At 35.7% G+C, this 15,753-nt stretch overlaps 1 protein-coding gene across 1 annotated transcript in view; it reads right to left on the bottom strand.

Moving 5' to 3' along the window:
- Window positions 1-15,753, bottom strand: part of SMC6 (structural maintenance of chromosomes 6) — an 87,413-nt gene that overhangs the window by 33,274 nt on the left and 38,386 nt on the right. Inside the window, exons 16-21 of the mRNA XM_011951319.1 lie at window positions 14,906-15,110; window positions 8,463-8,577; window positions 7,050-7,210; window positions 2,988-3,123; window positions 1,692-1,772; window positions 85-255 (exon numbers count right to left, since the gene is read on the bottom strand). Of these exons, the coding sequence (XP_011806709.1) occupies window positions 85-255; window positions 1,692-1,772; window positions 2,988-3,123; window positions 7,050-7,210; window positions 8,463-8,577; window positions 14,906-15,110 (869 nt within the window). The remainder of the gene's footprint in view (window positions 1-84; window positions 256-1,691; window positions 1,773-2,987; window positions 3,124-7,049; window positions 7,211-8,462; window positions 8,578-14,905; window positions 15,111-15,753) is intronic.

Genomic DNA, 15,753 nt, shown 5'->3' with positions numbered 1-15,753 from the left:
TTTAGGCCAATACCCAATAAGTACACTGTGGATATAAAACTAAACCATAAAATACATACATAACAGAATATCAAAAATATATACCTTAAGTGGGTCGGCTAGCTCTGATAGTTGATTAATTTTTAATTTAATTGCATCATACTTATTTTCTGCTTCTATTTTCAGACTTTTAAGATGCTCCATATTTTCTTTTTGTTGCTCCATATGTTTCTCAACCATTTTCATTTTGCTTTTATTTTCCTGAGCTTCATCTTCCTAATAAAATTTAAACAGCATGTAGGGTTAATTAAAACACTTTAAGCTTTCAAATAGAAAAAACATACAAATAATTCTAAGAGGAGAAACTATAGGCTATATGCAAATCAGATCAAATACAAATAGAAAGAACACTAGAATATTTTTATACTCTTAATGGTAAATTAGGAAGTAGAGGAAAACAAGCTGAAAAATCAGAAGGGATGATATTTAGGAGACAATATTCTGCTTAAGATCATAATCAAAAAGAATAACTTTCATTCTATCTATTCATTTCTTCCAAACTATACTATATCTTGTGCCAGAGAATATGTTAGATGCTAAGTAAACAAAGATAAATAAGATATTATCCGTATGTTTAAGAAATTTAGTCGGCCAGGTGCAGTGGCTCATGCCTGTAATCCCAGCACTTTGGGAGGTCGACACGGGTGGATCATCTAAGGTCAGGAGTTTGAGACCAGCCTGACCAACATGGTGAAAGCCTGTCTTTACTAAATACAAAAAATTAGCTGGGCGTGGTAGCACATGCCTATGTAATCCCAGCTACTTAGGAGGCTGAGGCAGGAGAATTGCTTGAACCTGGGAGGCAGAGGTTACAGTGAGCCAAGATTGCACCACTGCACTCCAACCTGGGCAACAAGAGTGATACTCCATCTCAAAAAAATAATAATAATAAAAACGAAATTTAGTCTATCAATAAAAGGAATTAAAGCGGAAAAATAAAAAGCAGAAAGTGAAAAACAAGACTACTAGTAAAAAATGAAGAGAAATTCTAATCAGAGTAAAGCTTCACCAGCACTGAGACTTATTTCATTTTGTGCACTGTTGTATTCCTTAGCAGTTAATATGCTTCCTGATACAGAGCAGACACACAATAAATATTTATTAATTTTAACAAAACTGCAATTTATCTAATTCACTGTTTACTGAAACTCAGAAAAAGCTAAGTGTCATAAACAGACTCCTGAAAAAAAAAAATACAGTAAAAATGTGTTGAATTAAAATGAAAAATACTGATTTAAAAAAAGAAAAAAAAAAGACACCAATTAGAACTGATTAAAAAATGATCCTGACATCTGTGCCCATTCATATTGGTACTGATGAACTCTGAGAGTGCCTATGTGAAAAACACTATGCTCAGTAGCAGGGTTTGATGTGCCCTTGTTTAGAAATATAATTAAGTTCGGGTAAAGCTTTTTTGCATGTGATAGAAGACAAAATCAATTATTATGCATGAAAGTTATATATACACACAACATTAAAAAATATGAAGGCTATATACCAGGTAGTTTTTACCTTCTTGGTGAATGGAGACAGCAATCATAAAGAGTAGCTTCAATTAAAAGAACTTTCTAAAAAAGCTGAGTTGATGCCATTAACCTGAATCGTGGCTTTATCCTTTAATATTACATTTAAATTGAAAAAAAGTATTTTACCAAAGTTGCAATATCTACAGACTGGTGTTCTTCTATGTTTTCAAGTTCCCGAATTTCAGAATTACTTTTTCTTATTTTCATCTAAAAGAAAAGTATTTGGATTTTAGTAACAAAAAAAAATTTAAACCAAAAACCCTGGAAAGGATGTATTAATCTACAAAGCTCTACAATGTTGATGATACAGAAGGATTCCATAATTAATGAAACGGGTACTATTAAATTAACCAAAGGAAATTACATATAAATTCTGCCATATCACTCTTATATACTAATCCATTCCCATGCAAAAGAGATGTAAGTAATCCATCTTAGCATTTTAAATGATGGCACTGTTGAGTCCATGAAGAAAAATTTTTCTGAAACATCCAAAGTCTCAAGTTATGGAATGATTATTCTAATCCAGTGGTTTTCCAAGTACGAACCAAGTAACCTATGGGGGTTTCTGATATCCTTTCAGATAGTCTGTGAGGCCAAAACTATTTTCATAAAAATAATTAGACATTATTTGCCATTTTTATTAGCATTTTCTCATGAGTGTATATAAGGTTTATAAATGTATGATTTGTAATATCACAACAGACTGAATGCAAAAACTGATACAACTATTTAATTGAATTTTATTAAACTGAACATTAGAGACTTACAAAAATATTCCAATCTTCTCACAAAATCTTTTTGGTTTCAAAAATGTTTTTCTAAATAAAAAATATTTCTGTTAACTAAGTTTATTATTATTTTTAAATGATTTGATATGGTTTGGCTGTGTCCCTACCCAGATCTAACCTTGAATTTAAGTTCCCATAATTCCATGTGTTGTGGGAGGAACCTGATGGGAGATAACTGAACCATGGAGGCAGCTACCCCTCTACTGTTCTTGTGGTAGTGAATAAGTCTCATGAGAGCTGATGGTTTTATAAGGGGTTTCCCCTTTTGCTTGGCTCTCTTTCTCTGGTGGCTGCCGCCATGTAAGACGTGCCTTTTGCCTTCCGCCATGATTGTGAGGCCTCCCTAGCCACGTGAAACTGTGAGTCCATTAATTACCCAGTCTCTGTCTTTATCAGCAGCATGAAAACAGACTAATACATGAATTAATAAATATTCTTAAATTTTGTTTTAATTTTTAAAAATGTAAACGCTGATAGACATACCCACAGAAATGAAAGCTCTATGATGAGTGTAAAGGGGCTTGAGGCCAAAACATCTGAGAATTACTCGAAGTTAATAATGGGATCTTAAAATCAACTTGGTAGCAGTAAGTTGAAAAAAAAACAAAAGAATGTTTATTTGTTTTTTTACCTCCAGTTCTTTATAATGTAGTTGGCACCTTTTAAGAAGTTCCTCATTGCGTTTAATATCTTTTTCAAGGTCAGATAAATGTTGCTGAAGATTTAATATCTGGGCCATCTTATTTTGAACCTCATTCTCCAAGTCACTTGATAGGAAAGGAGAAGATAAAAAATACTTCAAAACTTTTTCTCAATATTACAAATACTTTAGACCTTTACAAAGAAAGCTTTATTTATAGTAAGTTATGTGCAAAATCCTTTTCAGTTAAACCAGTTCTACGATCCTACCAAGCTATTAATCATGAAAATCTACTGCAGACATTTCAAAAAACATTCTAAACAGGAATCAAGTTTTACTTATTTCCTTAACAAGTAGAGTTTACTCTTGAACAAAGCAGGGTTTGAAATATGTGGGTCCACTTATACACAGATTTTCTTCTGCCTCTGTCACCCCAGACACAGTAAGACTAACCACTCCTTTTCCTCAGCTTATTTAATGTGAAGAATAAGGATAAAGACCTTAATGATGATCTACTTTTATTTAATTAATAGTAAATATATTTTCTCTTCCTTATGATTTTCTTAACATTCTCTTTTCTGTAGCTAACTGTGTTGTAAGAATATAATATGTGATACACTGTATGGTATAATATACTGCGTTTGTAGTATATTGTACAATATACTGTACTGTATATACTGTATTACAAGAATACAGTACATAATAGATAAAACATCTAAAATATATATTAATCAACTACTTATGTTATCAGTAAGGCTTCCAGTCAACAGTAGGCTATTAAGTTGCTGGGGAGTCAAAAGTTAAACACAGACTTTGACTGCACTGTGAGTCAGTGCCCCTAACCTCTGCACTGTTCAAGGGTCAAATGTACTTATGACTTCTGTGTGCCAGTATTATGCATAGTGGTAGACAGAAGTAGAAACAGAATTAAGATGTGACTCTGAAAAAAAAATCAGGAAATAAACCATAACATTAAAATGTGAACAGGACACTATACTATATATCCACAGTACTACAGGAGCATAAGAGTGAATCTGGGAGAAGAGATAACTGAATTGTATTCTCTAATTTTTCATCAGCTGGACCAACTAGGGGAGAAGATAAAAAACACAAAAAGGCACAGAGAGTGATTAAAACAGATAAAACTAATAGCTTAATACTTCTGTTGGTGAATAAACACTACGAGGAGTGAAGTGTGTGAGGAGTAAAGGGGAAGAAGAAGACGACAATAAAAAGATACGGAGAATAAACAAAGTACCAGATTCCAAATTCATAAAGAAGGGTCCCCATATGGCAGAGTCAACTGGCTTCAGAAGTGATCTTTTCCTCACTAATCCAAGTATCTGTCTTCCAAAGCTGTGTGCTTGGTGGAAGAGAACTACCTTTGCAGTTAAGAACAACTTTTCCCTAGTCTGGAGGATATTCCCTGGAGCTGGCCATATTCCACTGAGATGCATATTTCTCCACATTTTAACATCTCTGAAATCTGAAACCATTTTGCAGTCTGTGGTTCAATTAGTATTTATTTCCTTTTTACTGGTACATAAGATAATAGTATATACAACATTTACTGGTATGTAAAATAACCATGCTACCTTGCTAGAATTTTTAAATTAAAAAAAAAGGCTCAATAAATGTTAGCTGAATAAATGATAAAAATGGGGAAAGGAATAGTGCAATTTCTGATAAAAATGGAGCCAGGAGAAAAATTTAATATGGCTCCTCAGGATTGAATATGAAATATTTATTTTATCATATATAAACCTAAACTTTTATTAACAAATAGTAATTTTGCTAAAAAAAAAAAAAAAGAATGGCTGGGCATGGTGGCTGACGCCTGTAATCTCAGCACTTTGGGAGGCTGAGGCGGGCAGATCATTTGAGGTCAGGAGTTCGAGATCAGCCTGATCAACATGGTGAAACCTTGTCTCTACCAAAAAGTACAGAAATTAGCCAGGTGTGGTGGCATGTGCCTGTAGTCCCAGCTTCTCAGGAGGCTGAAGCAGGAAAATAGCTTGAACCCGGGAGGCGGAGGTTGCAGTGAGCCGAGATTACACCACTGCACTCCAGCCTGGTCGACAGAGTGAGACCCTGTCTCAAAAAAAAAATAAAATAAAAATAAACATTGCCCGGCCAGGTGCAATGGCTTAACCCTGTAATCTCAGCACTTTGGGAGGTGGAGGTAGGTTGATCACTTGAAGCCAGGAGTTTGAGACCAGCCTGGTCAACATGGTGAAACAACATTAGTTGGGCATGGTGGCGCTTGTCTGTACTCCCAGCTACTCAGTTGGCTGAGGCACAGCAATCACTTGAACACTGGAGGCAGAGGCTGCAGTGAGCCAAGATCCTGCCACTGCACTCTAGCCTGGGTGAGAGTGAGACTCTGTCTTAAAAAAAAAAAAAAAAAATTGCCAAGTAAACAAACTTTAGAAACTACAACCTAAACCAAAAATGAAAACCAACAAAATAAGCAAGACAATATTGTTATTATATAATTTTTCTGAACATATAGAATAAATTGAAGCAATCAATGTAATCTGCATTAATAAAACTAATAAATTTTACAACTTTCTTTTTACTGGGTAAAACTAATTCCTATACATTTTCATAGAATGTTCCTCCTTAGTTTTTTTAATGAGCTTTTACATAGAGAACATGTTACCTAATGAAAACTATATTAAGCCTGAGCTGAGTATGTGAGTTGTTTGTGTGGGACGAATACATATTCCCCGAAAGCCTATCTAAAATAGTATACTTGTCACTCTCCTGCCCCATACTATGCTTTATTTGTCTCCACAGCACTGATCACCACCTAACCTAGTATTCATTTATAGTCTATCTTCCCCTTAATTTAAGATCCAGTAGAGAAATTATGTATATCAATACTTTGTTTCCTTATGTGTCTTGTGCCTTGATTAGTGACTGGAATATTAGATAGCCATTAAATATCTGTTGTTTGAAGAACAAATAAAAGAACAAAATTTTAAGTGCATACTTCAGAAGACTACATTAAAACGTTACAGCGTTTTAACAACTCAAAAATTCACATGTAATTTTTTTTATGTACCACCCTGGTAATCATTCTAAGGGCTTGGTTACACATTATGTGCACTTTTATAACTGAAAACTGCATTAAGATAATAAACAAAATCAAGTGCCACAACACCAAGGTGCTAGTCATTCAACTTTTTCTATTGCTAACTGAAATTTTACTAAACTTTCTAACATCCATTATGGTATTATGGTTATTTTCCTTTCCTCTGCTCTCATAATCACATAAACATGACTAGAACGAATCTATTTCAACAAAACTCTCATTTCCCCTACACATACAAGTCATTTTTAATTTTTTTTTTTTTTTTTTTGCTCAGTTTTCTTAGATATTTCTTTTAAGTCCTAAGTTCTTCTACTGAAGATCTTCTAAGTCATTAATTCAGGCCCAAACCATCAATTCATCAATTGAATGAATTCAGTTAAGCAATCATGGGGTTGTTTTTTGATACCAAAATGTCTTTTTGCATGTTCTTGAATCTCTTATTAGTTTTTCATTTAACTTCTCAATTTGTCTCTTCTAGCAGCTGTATTTTCCTAGGCATGTGTTCTAATCATGTCAATTGATCTTCTTTCTAGAACTGTGCAACTCAAAGTACCAATCAGGGACATTAAAAGGAGCTTGAGCCAGAATGTAAACCAGCCTGCTGTATCCTCTCTTAGACAAATCAGCAAAATTAAACAGTGAGCACAGTGATGTAGCTGATTTACATTCTGAGTCAAGCTCCTATCTCCTTGAGGACAAGCAACAAATAGTGTACAAATGAGCTAGTTGAGGGAATACGTTCTGGATTATCAGTCCTGAATGCTGTTGTCGAAGTGATGATGCAAGATAACTGTCAACCTCGAATTCTGTAACTAGCTAAGTGATGTTTTAAGACAAAGCACTGAGATAGATTACTCCCGTCCTCACTGAAACAACACTGAAAGAGTAATATGAAAGAAAATGAACCCCAAAGGAAGCAGTGGGAATCATACAGTAAAGTTAAACTTGACTCTAACCTTATTTCAGAATCCACATCTCTGCTTAGGAACTTAGGTCTTGTATATTCAGATGAATAATAACGTCCTGCAAAAACTTGATCACCCTCAGCAGTAAAAGCTTCTCTACAATTTTTGGGTGGCTTTTGGGACTGCATTATTGCACGAGCTACAGAATTATTCTAAAAGAATAGAAAAAAATAAATTTTTTAAAACGATGTGAAAATTTTTCTGATGTATAGAATTTCAAAATGTTACTCGTCCTTATTATTTTAATATGATTCAAGTATTCTTTTTAAAACGTTCAAATAATTTTATAAAGTTAAATGTAAGAATTTTAAAACTTTCAAGGTTAGAAGAATTAAAACTATTTAAAAAGTCTTAAAACAGTTTAGTAAACAAGGCTTCATGACAAACTGGTGTATATTTATTTTTAAATTTGAGTGTTGTTATCCATTTAAAAGTTAAAACTATTTTAAGTGCTTTTTAATGTGAAAACACAGACTTTAGACCAGTTCATACTAATTATTTTTTCTAAATGACTTTTACACCCTAGAAAAGATATGAATGAATAGCAAATTCCAATAAAAGATTACTATACTGAAAAATGTACAGAAAGTCTGGAAATATTTAAGCCCTGGAGGAAGTAAAAGAAGATTAGGTTAATTAAGGCCTAATCAACCTCTCTGGGGACAGACCTTTATAACAGGGCTTTATTAATTTTTTTTCAAGTATTATTCTAAAATATGAGAGAGAACACACAAATAATTACAATATGAACATACGTACATATATACACACACACACACACACATTTGAGTTATCTAGACCCTTCTTAGCTTCTGTTAATGAGAAAAAAAGACTTTTGTCTTGATTACAGATTTGTTTCAAACAACAAGGCAATATAAATCACCTTGTCCCTTCTCAGCAAATTTATGCCAACAGAGGAAACAAAATATGGTGATCTAATCTAACAAGCACATAAAAATACCTACACAGATAAACAGTAAATATTGATTTATCTAACAGAGTACAAAGTTATATGAAAAAGAAGTCATAAGATATCAAGCAAAATACTTCATTTAAGTAGAATGATAATAATATATGTATCTATAAGGGCAAATAAAGAATAAATTTGTCAGCTAAACAAGAATGAACAAAAAAATTTTATAACATCATGCACCAAAAGAATAATATGTGTTTGTGAAATGATTTTATAAAGAACAGCCAAAAGTTATAAAGTTCCATGGGGCAGAAAACATACAAATCAATCAGTTTCTATATTACCCTATTGATTTTCCTATCAGGTAAAAGTACAATAGTGAAACACATCAACAACTCTATGATAAAAGGAGAACTGGAATTTATATAATCATCTTCAGTTTTAAAAATTTAACAATAACATAAAATACAGCAAAGACCTGGTGGTCTTACTTTGATTAGTAGCACTGTCTCTATGCCTCTCATGTCAATTAGGCTATTTGCCACGACCGCATTATCTATTTCTAAAGCTGTCAGAACTGTTGGAAACTCTGGATGATAAGCAGCTCTAGGAGACAAAAAGACAGAAGGATTAACTTAACAAATTTTAATTATAAATATATACATATGAAAATTGTGTATATATATACATACAATAGAGTATATATATTTCCATATATATTTGTAACAGGGGGAGATTATAAATAACCAGACAGTATCAAATACCTGGTAACATTTGAAAACACAGGTTTTAAAATATATAGAGGTTTGTTTATTTAGCATTTATATAATACTATGTGTTAGGCACTGTTCTAAGCATGTTACAAATATTAGCTCATTCAATCCTTATAACAATCACATAAGATAAACAGTATTATTCTCTCCACATTTTTTTCAGATGAAGATGCTTCAGAGAGTTGAGTATGTTCCCCATTGTCACGAAGCTAGTTATGTAACTGGGCTAGGATTTAAACCAGGCAGCTCAGCTCTAGAGTCCAGATTCTCAATCAATATGCCCTGCTGCCTACTATAATTAATAATTACAATTTCCTTAAATCTCATACAGTTATCATAAACATAAAAGTCAATTATTTAAAATTTATTATAAATAGCTAAACAATTTTTTCCCCGATATAAGAAAAGAAAAATTGAAGCAAAGTTTATTACCAACACAGAGGAAATATGAAAGAAAAGATATTCTTAGGAATTGTAATTTGGGCTCATGAAAGAGACAGTCTTTCAACTAAAATGTAAACATGTAAGCTATTACTAGCACTGAAAAATGAACACACTAAGAATAGGAGGTACAGGAGCAATGAATGGCTGAGGAGGAGATAGTGGTAGCATTCTTAGTGCTTTTCTAGTCCTAGAATTCCAAAACAAAGTATCTTTGCATGCATGTTTTATACCTACTCATCCATTAATTCAACACATATTTAGTGAGCACCTACTTTGTGCCAGGTGCTGTTCCAGAGGATAAAGGGAGCAGTATACAAAACAGACTACACCCTGTTCATGGAGCTTACATTTTTTTGAAGGAAGACAGAGAATAAAGAAAAAGAATGAAGGGAAAGGCATAACACACACACACACAAAGACTAGAAAAAGCCTCACTAAGATAACACTGGGCAGATACCTGAGGAAATGAGATAGTCACATAAGTAACCTTAGAAGACCATTCCGGACGAGGAAAGAACAATCATGAAGACCCTAAAAGGTGTGTCAGAGAAGCAAGGAGACAGACTGCCACAGCAGACAGATCAGGGAGGGAAGTGCTTCTAGAGACAGGATAAGAAAGATGGTGAGAGGACAGATCATCCAGGCCTAGAGGTCACAGTCAGGCCTGTGATAAGGAAAACAGCAAAGTTTAGAGTCCTTTGAGCAGAGGCACAACATGACCTGACTTTACGTTGGCTGCTGTACTGAAACTGTGGTGCCAAGTAACCAGAAGCAGGGAGATCAGCCTGTGAATCCTCAAGGGAAACGTGATGATGGCGTGAGCCAGTGTAGTCACCACACAAGCGGTCAGATCTTGGATATATTTCTAAAGTACAGCCAGTAGGATGTGGGGTAGCAGAAAGGAGTCAAGAAGGACTCTGCAATAGGGAAATGAAGATGGAGAAGATTACTGAAAGTGCAGGTTTTGGGGTGGAAATCAGGAGTATGGCTTTCAGACATGTTAAGTTTGAAATGCTTATTGGGCATCTAAGTGGAAAACACATATTAAGTACATTATATCCTAGAGTTCAGAAGAAAAAGGCAACCTACAAACATAGTTTCACAGTCATCAATGTGTGATCTGTAAAGTCATGAAATCAGATGAGTTCACCTAGGGAGAAGTGCAGGCCAAGAAGAGTTCTGGAGCACTGGTACAGTCAGTAGTGAGGAGGAAGCAGCAAAAGATACCAAAAACGAACGCCTAGAGAATTAGGAAAAGGAGAAGAGTGAGGCCCTTGGTGCCAAGTGAAAAAGTGTTCAGGAAGAATGAAAGGATCAAGGGCAAATACTGCCAGTAAGTAAAATTAGTGAATAGTAATGACTTTGAGTTAATTGAGTTAAGCAAAGTGAGGCTTGCTGATGCCTTCATGAGAGCTGTTTTGGTATGTGATGAAATTATAAAGTCTGGCTGGAGAAGGTTCAAGAAAGAAGGTAGAGAGAAATTAGAGACATAGACCACTCCTTTGAATTTTTCCTGAAAAGGGAAGCAGAGAAAAGAGACAGTAGCAGGTAAATGGCTTTTTAGGACAGATTTCAGGTGGAAATAAAAGCAAGGATAAGAAAGAATAGGGTGTGGATGCTCTAGAAATGTCACGTAGTCAATGAAACAAAGTAGAGAACAAGGAGATAAAGAAAGGGAGTAGAAGTCTAAGAGGGGAGGATGTGGTAGGCAGTTCTGGTGAAATGCAGACTCTCGTCAGCCTGTGGAGAGCACAGGTTTTGACACTAGGAAGGAGTCACCATTTTTGGGCAGCCACAGGCCATCATTACATGAAGTTGTTACTACCAGTTTGCTCTAAAGCACTAAGTCACAACTACCTCTTCCTTTTGCTATTCGTCCCTGGGATTTACTTCATACTGGCTTATATTACAATTAATAGTATGTTGAGCCTGTAATCCCAGCACTTTGGGAGGCCGAGATGGGCGGATCACGAGGTCAGGAGATCAAGACCATCCTGGCTAACATGGTGAATCCCCGTCTCTACTAAAAATACAAAAACTAGCCGGGCGAGGTGGCGGGCGCCTGTAGTCCCAGCTACTCGGGAGGCTGAGGCAGGAGAATGGCGTAAACCCAGGAGGTGGAGCTTGCAGTGAGCTGAGATCCGGCCACTGCACTCCAGTCCGGGCGACAGAGCGAGACTCCGCCTCAAAAAAAATAGTATGTTGAGGGAGGATACAAAATCAGTCTAGCAGAGCAAAAAGCAGAAAGGAACATTAGTAATGAGATGTTGGTGACAGGGGACAAGAAGAAGATAATAGGACATAGGATCACAAACAATGTTAGGCAGAAAGTCTAAACAAAACATACCGACAAAGGAAAAAGTGCATAGAAAATCTAGGCAAGTATAATAGGCCTCACTGGTAAGTGGAGTTACAGGACAAAATGATTTTTCCATCCTAATTATATTTAAATCATTTGATAAAAAGATGTGACTTCTAAAGTCAAGGAAAAGGAAAAACACCACTAAGTTAAAATATAGGAAAAAAATATGATTCAAATTTGGTGTATTTTTATTTTATTTTTTTTGAGACAGGATCTCCCCGTCGCCTAGAGTGCAGTGGCACGACCACAGCCCACTGCAGCCTTGACTTCCAGGGCTCCAGTGATCCTCCCACCTCAGGCTCCTGTGTAGCTGGGACCACAGGCACACAGCACCATGCTCAGTTTATTTTTGTATTTTGGGTAGAGACGGTGTTTCAGCACATTACTCAGGCTGGTCTTAAACGCCTGAGCTCAAATGATACACCCGATTCAGTCTCCCAAAGTGCTGGGATTACAGGTGTGAGCCACTGTGACTGGTCTAAATTTGGTGTATTTTTAATTTTCCAAATATAAGAAGATATAAAGTGAGAAGATACAACAGACTATGAAGAGAGCTGTAGGGAGCACTAGAAGGAGATGAAGAAAAGCCCACATATAGGCTGAGAAATACCTAAAGAGTATGAGAACCAAGAAAATGGTGTCATAGTAACAAAAGGAATATGAAGTTTGAAGGAAGGTGTATTTGATAGTATCTAATGCTTGAGAGAAGGTAAATATCAACTGGATTCCGCAACAAGGAAATAATTGGAGAATGTAATTCACATTTAGGGACCTAGAGTGGTATGTCTATGAGTGAATGCAGTCTTCCCTAGGAGGGGTGTGTTTTTAAAAGGAGAAACACAAATCAGAGACCTAGCATGTTTAAAACAGAGAGAAAATTTTAACGGGAAAGTTTAAGGCTCAGGAGAGCTGAAATAATTTTTTTAAATGGTTAATGCTTCAGGCAAGAAAGTATGTGACTCAAGGTACAAGCAGACTAGCCTCAGACAGAAAGAATCTCTCTTGAGATGGCGGCAAGACGTACAAATGCAGGCATAATAGCAGGAGGAGTAGTTTAGTAGCTTCTATGTCCTCTGAGAAGAAGAAACAAGACCATCTTTATAGGAAAAGTGAGCTAGGCACCTTCCTAGGTACCTCTGTTAAAGTTATCTAGCATAAGCCTAAATGACTGAAATGAGTCCTATGTATCTGATGCATTATAAACTCTAATAATATTTTACTATTTTTCACATTAAAATAATGTAGCCAGTTTTTAAATTTAGCATTTGAACCATAATTCATACCGAAAAAGTTCTTCAAACACACAAAAAAATCACCCCTTCAAAATGTTTACAAGGCAGGTATAGTTAACAGAATGTTAGACGTACTCAAGACTCTTGTCAATATCCTGTGAACACCCAAGAGGATTACAGTCTAGTTTCTTCCACTATTTCAACAACTTGCGTTTCAGCTACCTGCTCCTGAAGCCAAAACACGGACTTTGCCATCCCCTAGACCTGTTCCATTCAACTTGAATTTTTCACTCTTACCACAACCTCCTCTCCTTCCAGACTTATCATGCCTTTAAGCATGTTCTCTAACTTTATTAAGGTGGGTCTAAACACTTTCTCCCAGTCCTCTCTTTCTTTAAACTAATTTGTCAACAATACACTCAACTGCTTCCCTTTTCCCTTTCTGTAATATCTATCCACTCTAAAACATTCTAATATTTACCTAACAGTACAGACTCTCCCTCCACTCATCTCTAAAGAAACATTATCAGTGAAAAATCCTGCAGCCACTAGACTTTTGTATCTTAACAGACTTTGAGTCAGCTTCCTCTCTCATTCTCCTTGGCAGCCAATCTAAACCCTTAAAGAAGGTACCTCCTACGAACTCCTGAGGCCCTTGTTCTCAGCACATAAACTCACCTACTTCCAAGAAAACTGGCATTATGACACACACATTGGATCCCTTGTCACATGTGTTTCATGGCTAAGTGACTAGAAGCACAGGCTGGGACACACAATGTGCCAGCAAGGCAGCACCAGGTACTCTTCTTCAGAGTCCTCGTGGCAGTTCACAGAGCAGGCCCTGCCAGAATGGCCAGGACTATTCTCTTTGGTCCCAAAATGACAGTTCAGATTCGAGGAGGACATTCCTCACAACTGATGGCATCCTTCAGCTAATCACTCCAGTCAGAAACCTAGAAGTCATCCTGATTTTTCCTTCTCTTGCATTCAATTAACAAACTTTATTTTGTCCAAATCTCTCTGCTAATCTGTTTCTATCAAAAATGCAAATGCTATTTTTTGCAGAATAACTCCCAATGTCATGCTTCCACATGTTTTACACACAGAATTCTATTTGCCTACAAGGCAATTAACTTTTTCTATCACTTGACAAACTCATCAGTTAAATCACTGATGATTTCTCATCTCCTCTCTGAATTCTTCCCTGTCTACCTATTAACATGAGTTAATTACACACACAAATTTACCAAATATGAGAGACACAGCATTAGACTTAATTAAAAAGGTTTATTTTAAAAAGTGGAGATGGGAGAGAAAAGAAATTTTAAAATGTAATCTGGGAATAGAGATATATATAACTTTTTTTTTTTGGATACAGGGTCTCATTTTTCACCCAAGCTGGAGTGCAGTGCCATGACCCTGGCTCACTGTACACTACAACCTCCGCCTCCTAGCCTCAAGCAATCCTCCTACCTCAGCCTTCTAAGTAGCTGGGACCACAGGCACACACCACCAAGTCTGGCTTTTTTTTTTTTGTATTTTTGGTAGACAGGTCTCCCCAAGTTGCCCAGGCTCATCTTGAACTTCTGAGCTAAAGCAATCTGCCCACCTTGGCCTATCAAAGTGCCGGGATTACAGGCATGAACCCGTGCCTGGCCTACGTTCATTTTTAAAGTGTTAGCCAGCAGTTAGCAAAGAGGCCAGTTTGGGTACTGAGCTCCCTTGAAAAGACTTGTTAAGGTCATCAAAGAACACAATTACTGTCTTTATGGATTCTGTGGAACACCTTCAGAATTTAACTGTGTGTAACAAGCGCCAATGTTCTTCCTTAGGCCCTCCCTCTTAATTTGGTCATATCATTTTCCTCACGGGTGTAATTTCTAAGCCATACTACATCTGTTTCCCTGTAATGTCTCCCACATATAAGAACTTCAATCATAGGGAATATTTATCTATGTTTCTCTAACGCCTAGAACTAATACCTAGACAGAAATTAAAGTGGCTTGATGAAATTTTACAAATCAGTGGTAAAGATATGATTAACATTAAAAGTGTTTTAACTCTTTCCAGTCCTGCATATGATTAAGCAAAGCCAGAAACATATTCAATTACTAATGCCTTACCTGTGTCTTACATCATATATCTCATTCCGAAACTCAGAAACTATTATCTGTGGCCGTGAGGTCCCTGGTAAATAAAACCTTTTCATGAGTGCCTGAAGGACACTTTCATCAGCATGATTATGGCAACAATAGGCCTGCAGAAGCCCTTTTAAGCAAGATTCAATAGCCAAAGCAAGTTCTGGGTCCCGAAGATGAATGCAAGCTCCTAAAAGTGAGAGAAAATTATAGACGAGCTCATAAATACTTATTTTGAAATACTAACATCACTCCTCTTTAATTATAGTTTATAAATGACACATTTTTATACAAAGCAGTTTAAATGACATTACAGATCATTTAATCATAGTTTATAAATGATTTAACATACTTTTATATAAAGCAATTTAAATAATATTTTAACTGAATGGGAAATCCCCTATACCCACAGGATACAACGGAGAGAAAAATCCACCAAATCCTGTGAAAAAAATTGTCCCACTCTAATGTAAACCAACAGTGGCTTTTCTATATTCAGTTTATACTATTCTAGTCTTTCAACGGGGTTCTGAAAATCAAGGGCTTTTCAAATTCCTTAATGGGATGGGAAAAAAAAAGCCTCGTCCATTGAAATGGATCCTGGTATAAAGGTACATATCATTTAAAAGAAACATTACTATAATATTTAAATGCAATACTTTACGAACAAAATATATTTATAAGCATTTTCACCTAATGATTTTCAGAATTAAAGATAACCCTCCAAGAAAATGTGATTTAAAAATTTTTTTAAGTACCATGTATATGTAAGAGTAAAGTAACCACAGATTTTACAGTTGGAAGAGAACTTAGAAATCATGCTGTCCAACCAA

This window comes from Colobus angolensis, unplaced genomic scaffold (assembly GCF_000951035.1).
Source record: "Colobus angolensis palliatus isolate OR3802 unplaced genomic scaffold, Cang.pa_1.0 Scaffold109, whole genome shotgun sequence".
NCBI lineage: Eukaryota > Metazoa > Chordata > Mammalia > Primates > Cercopithecidae > Colobus > Colobus angolensis.
This window is presented reverse-complemented; position numbering and strand designations above follow the sequence as displayed.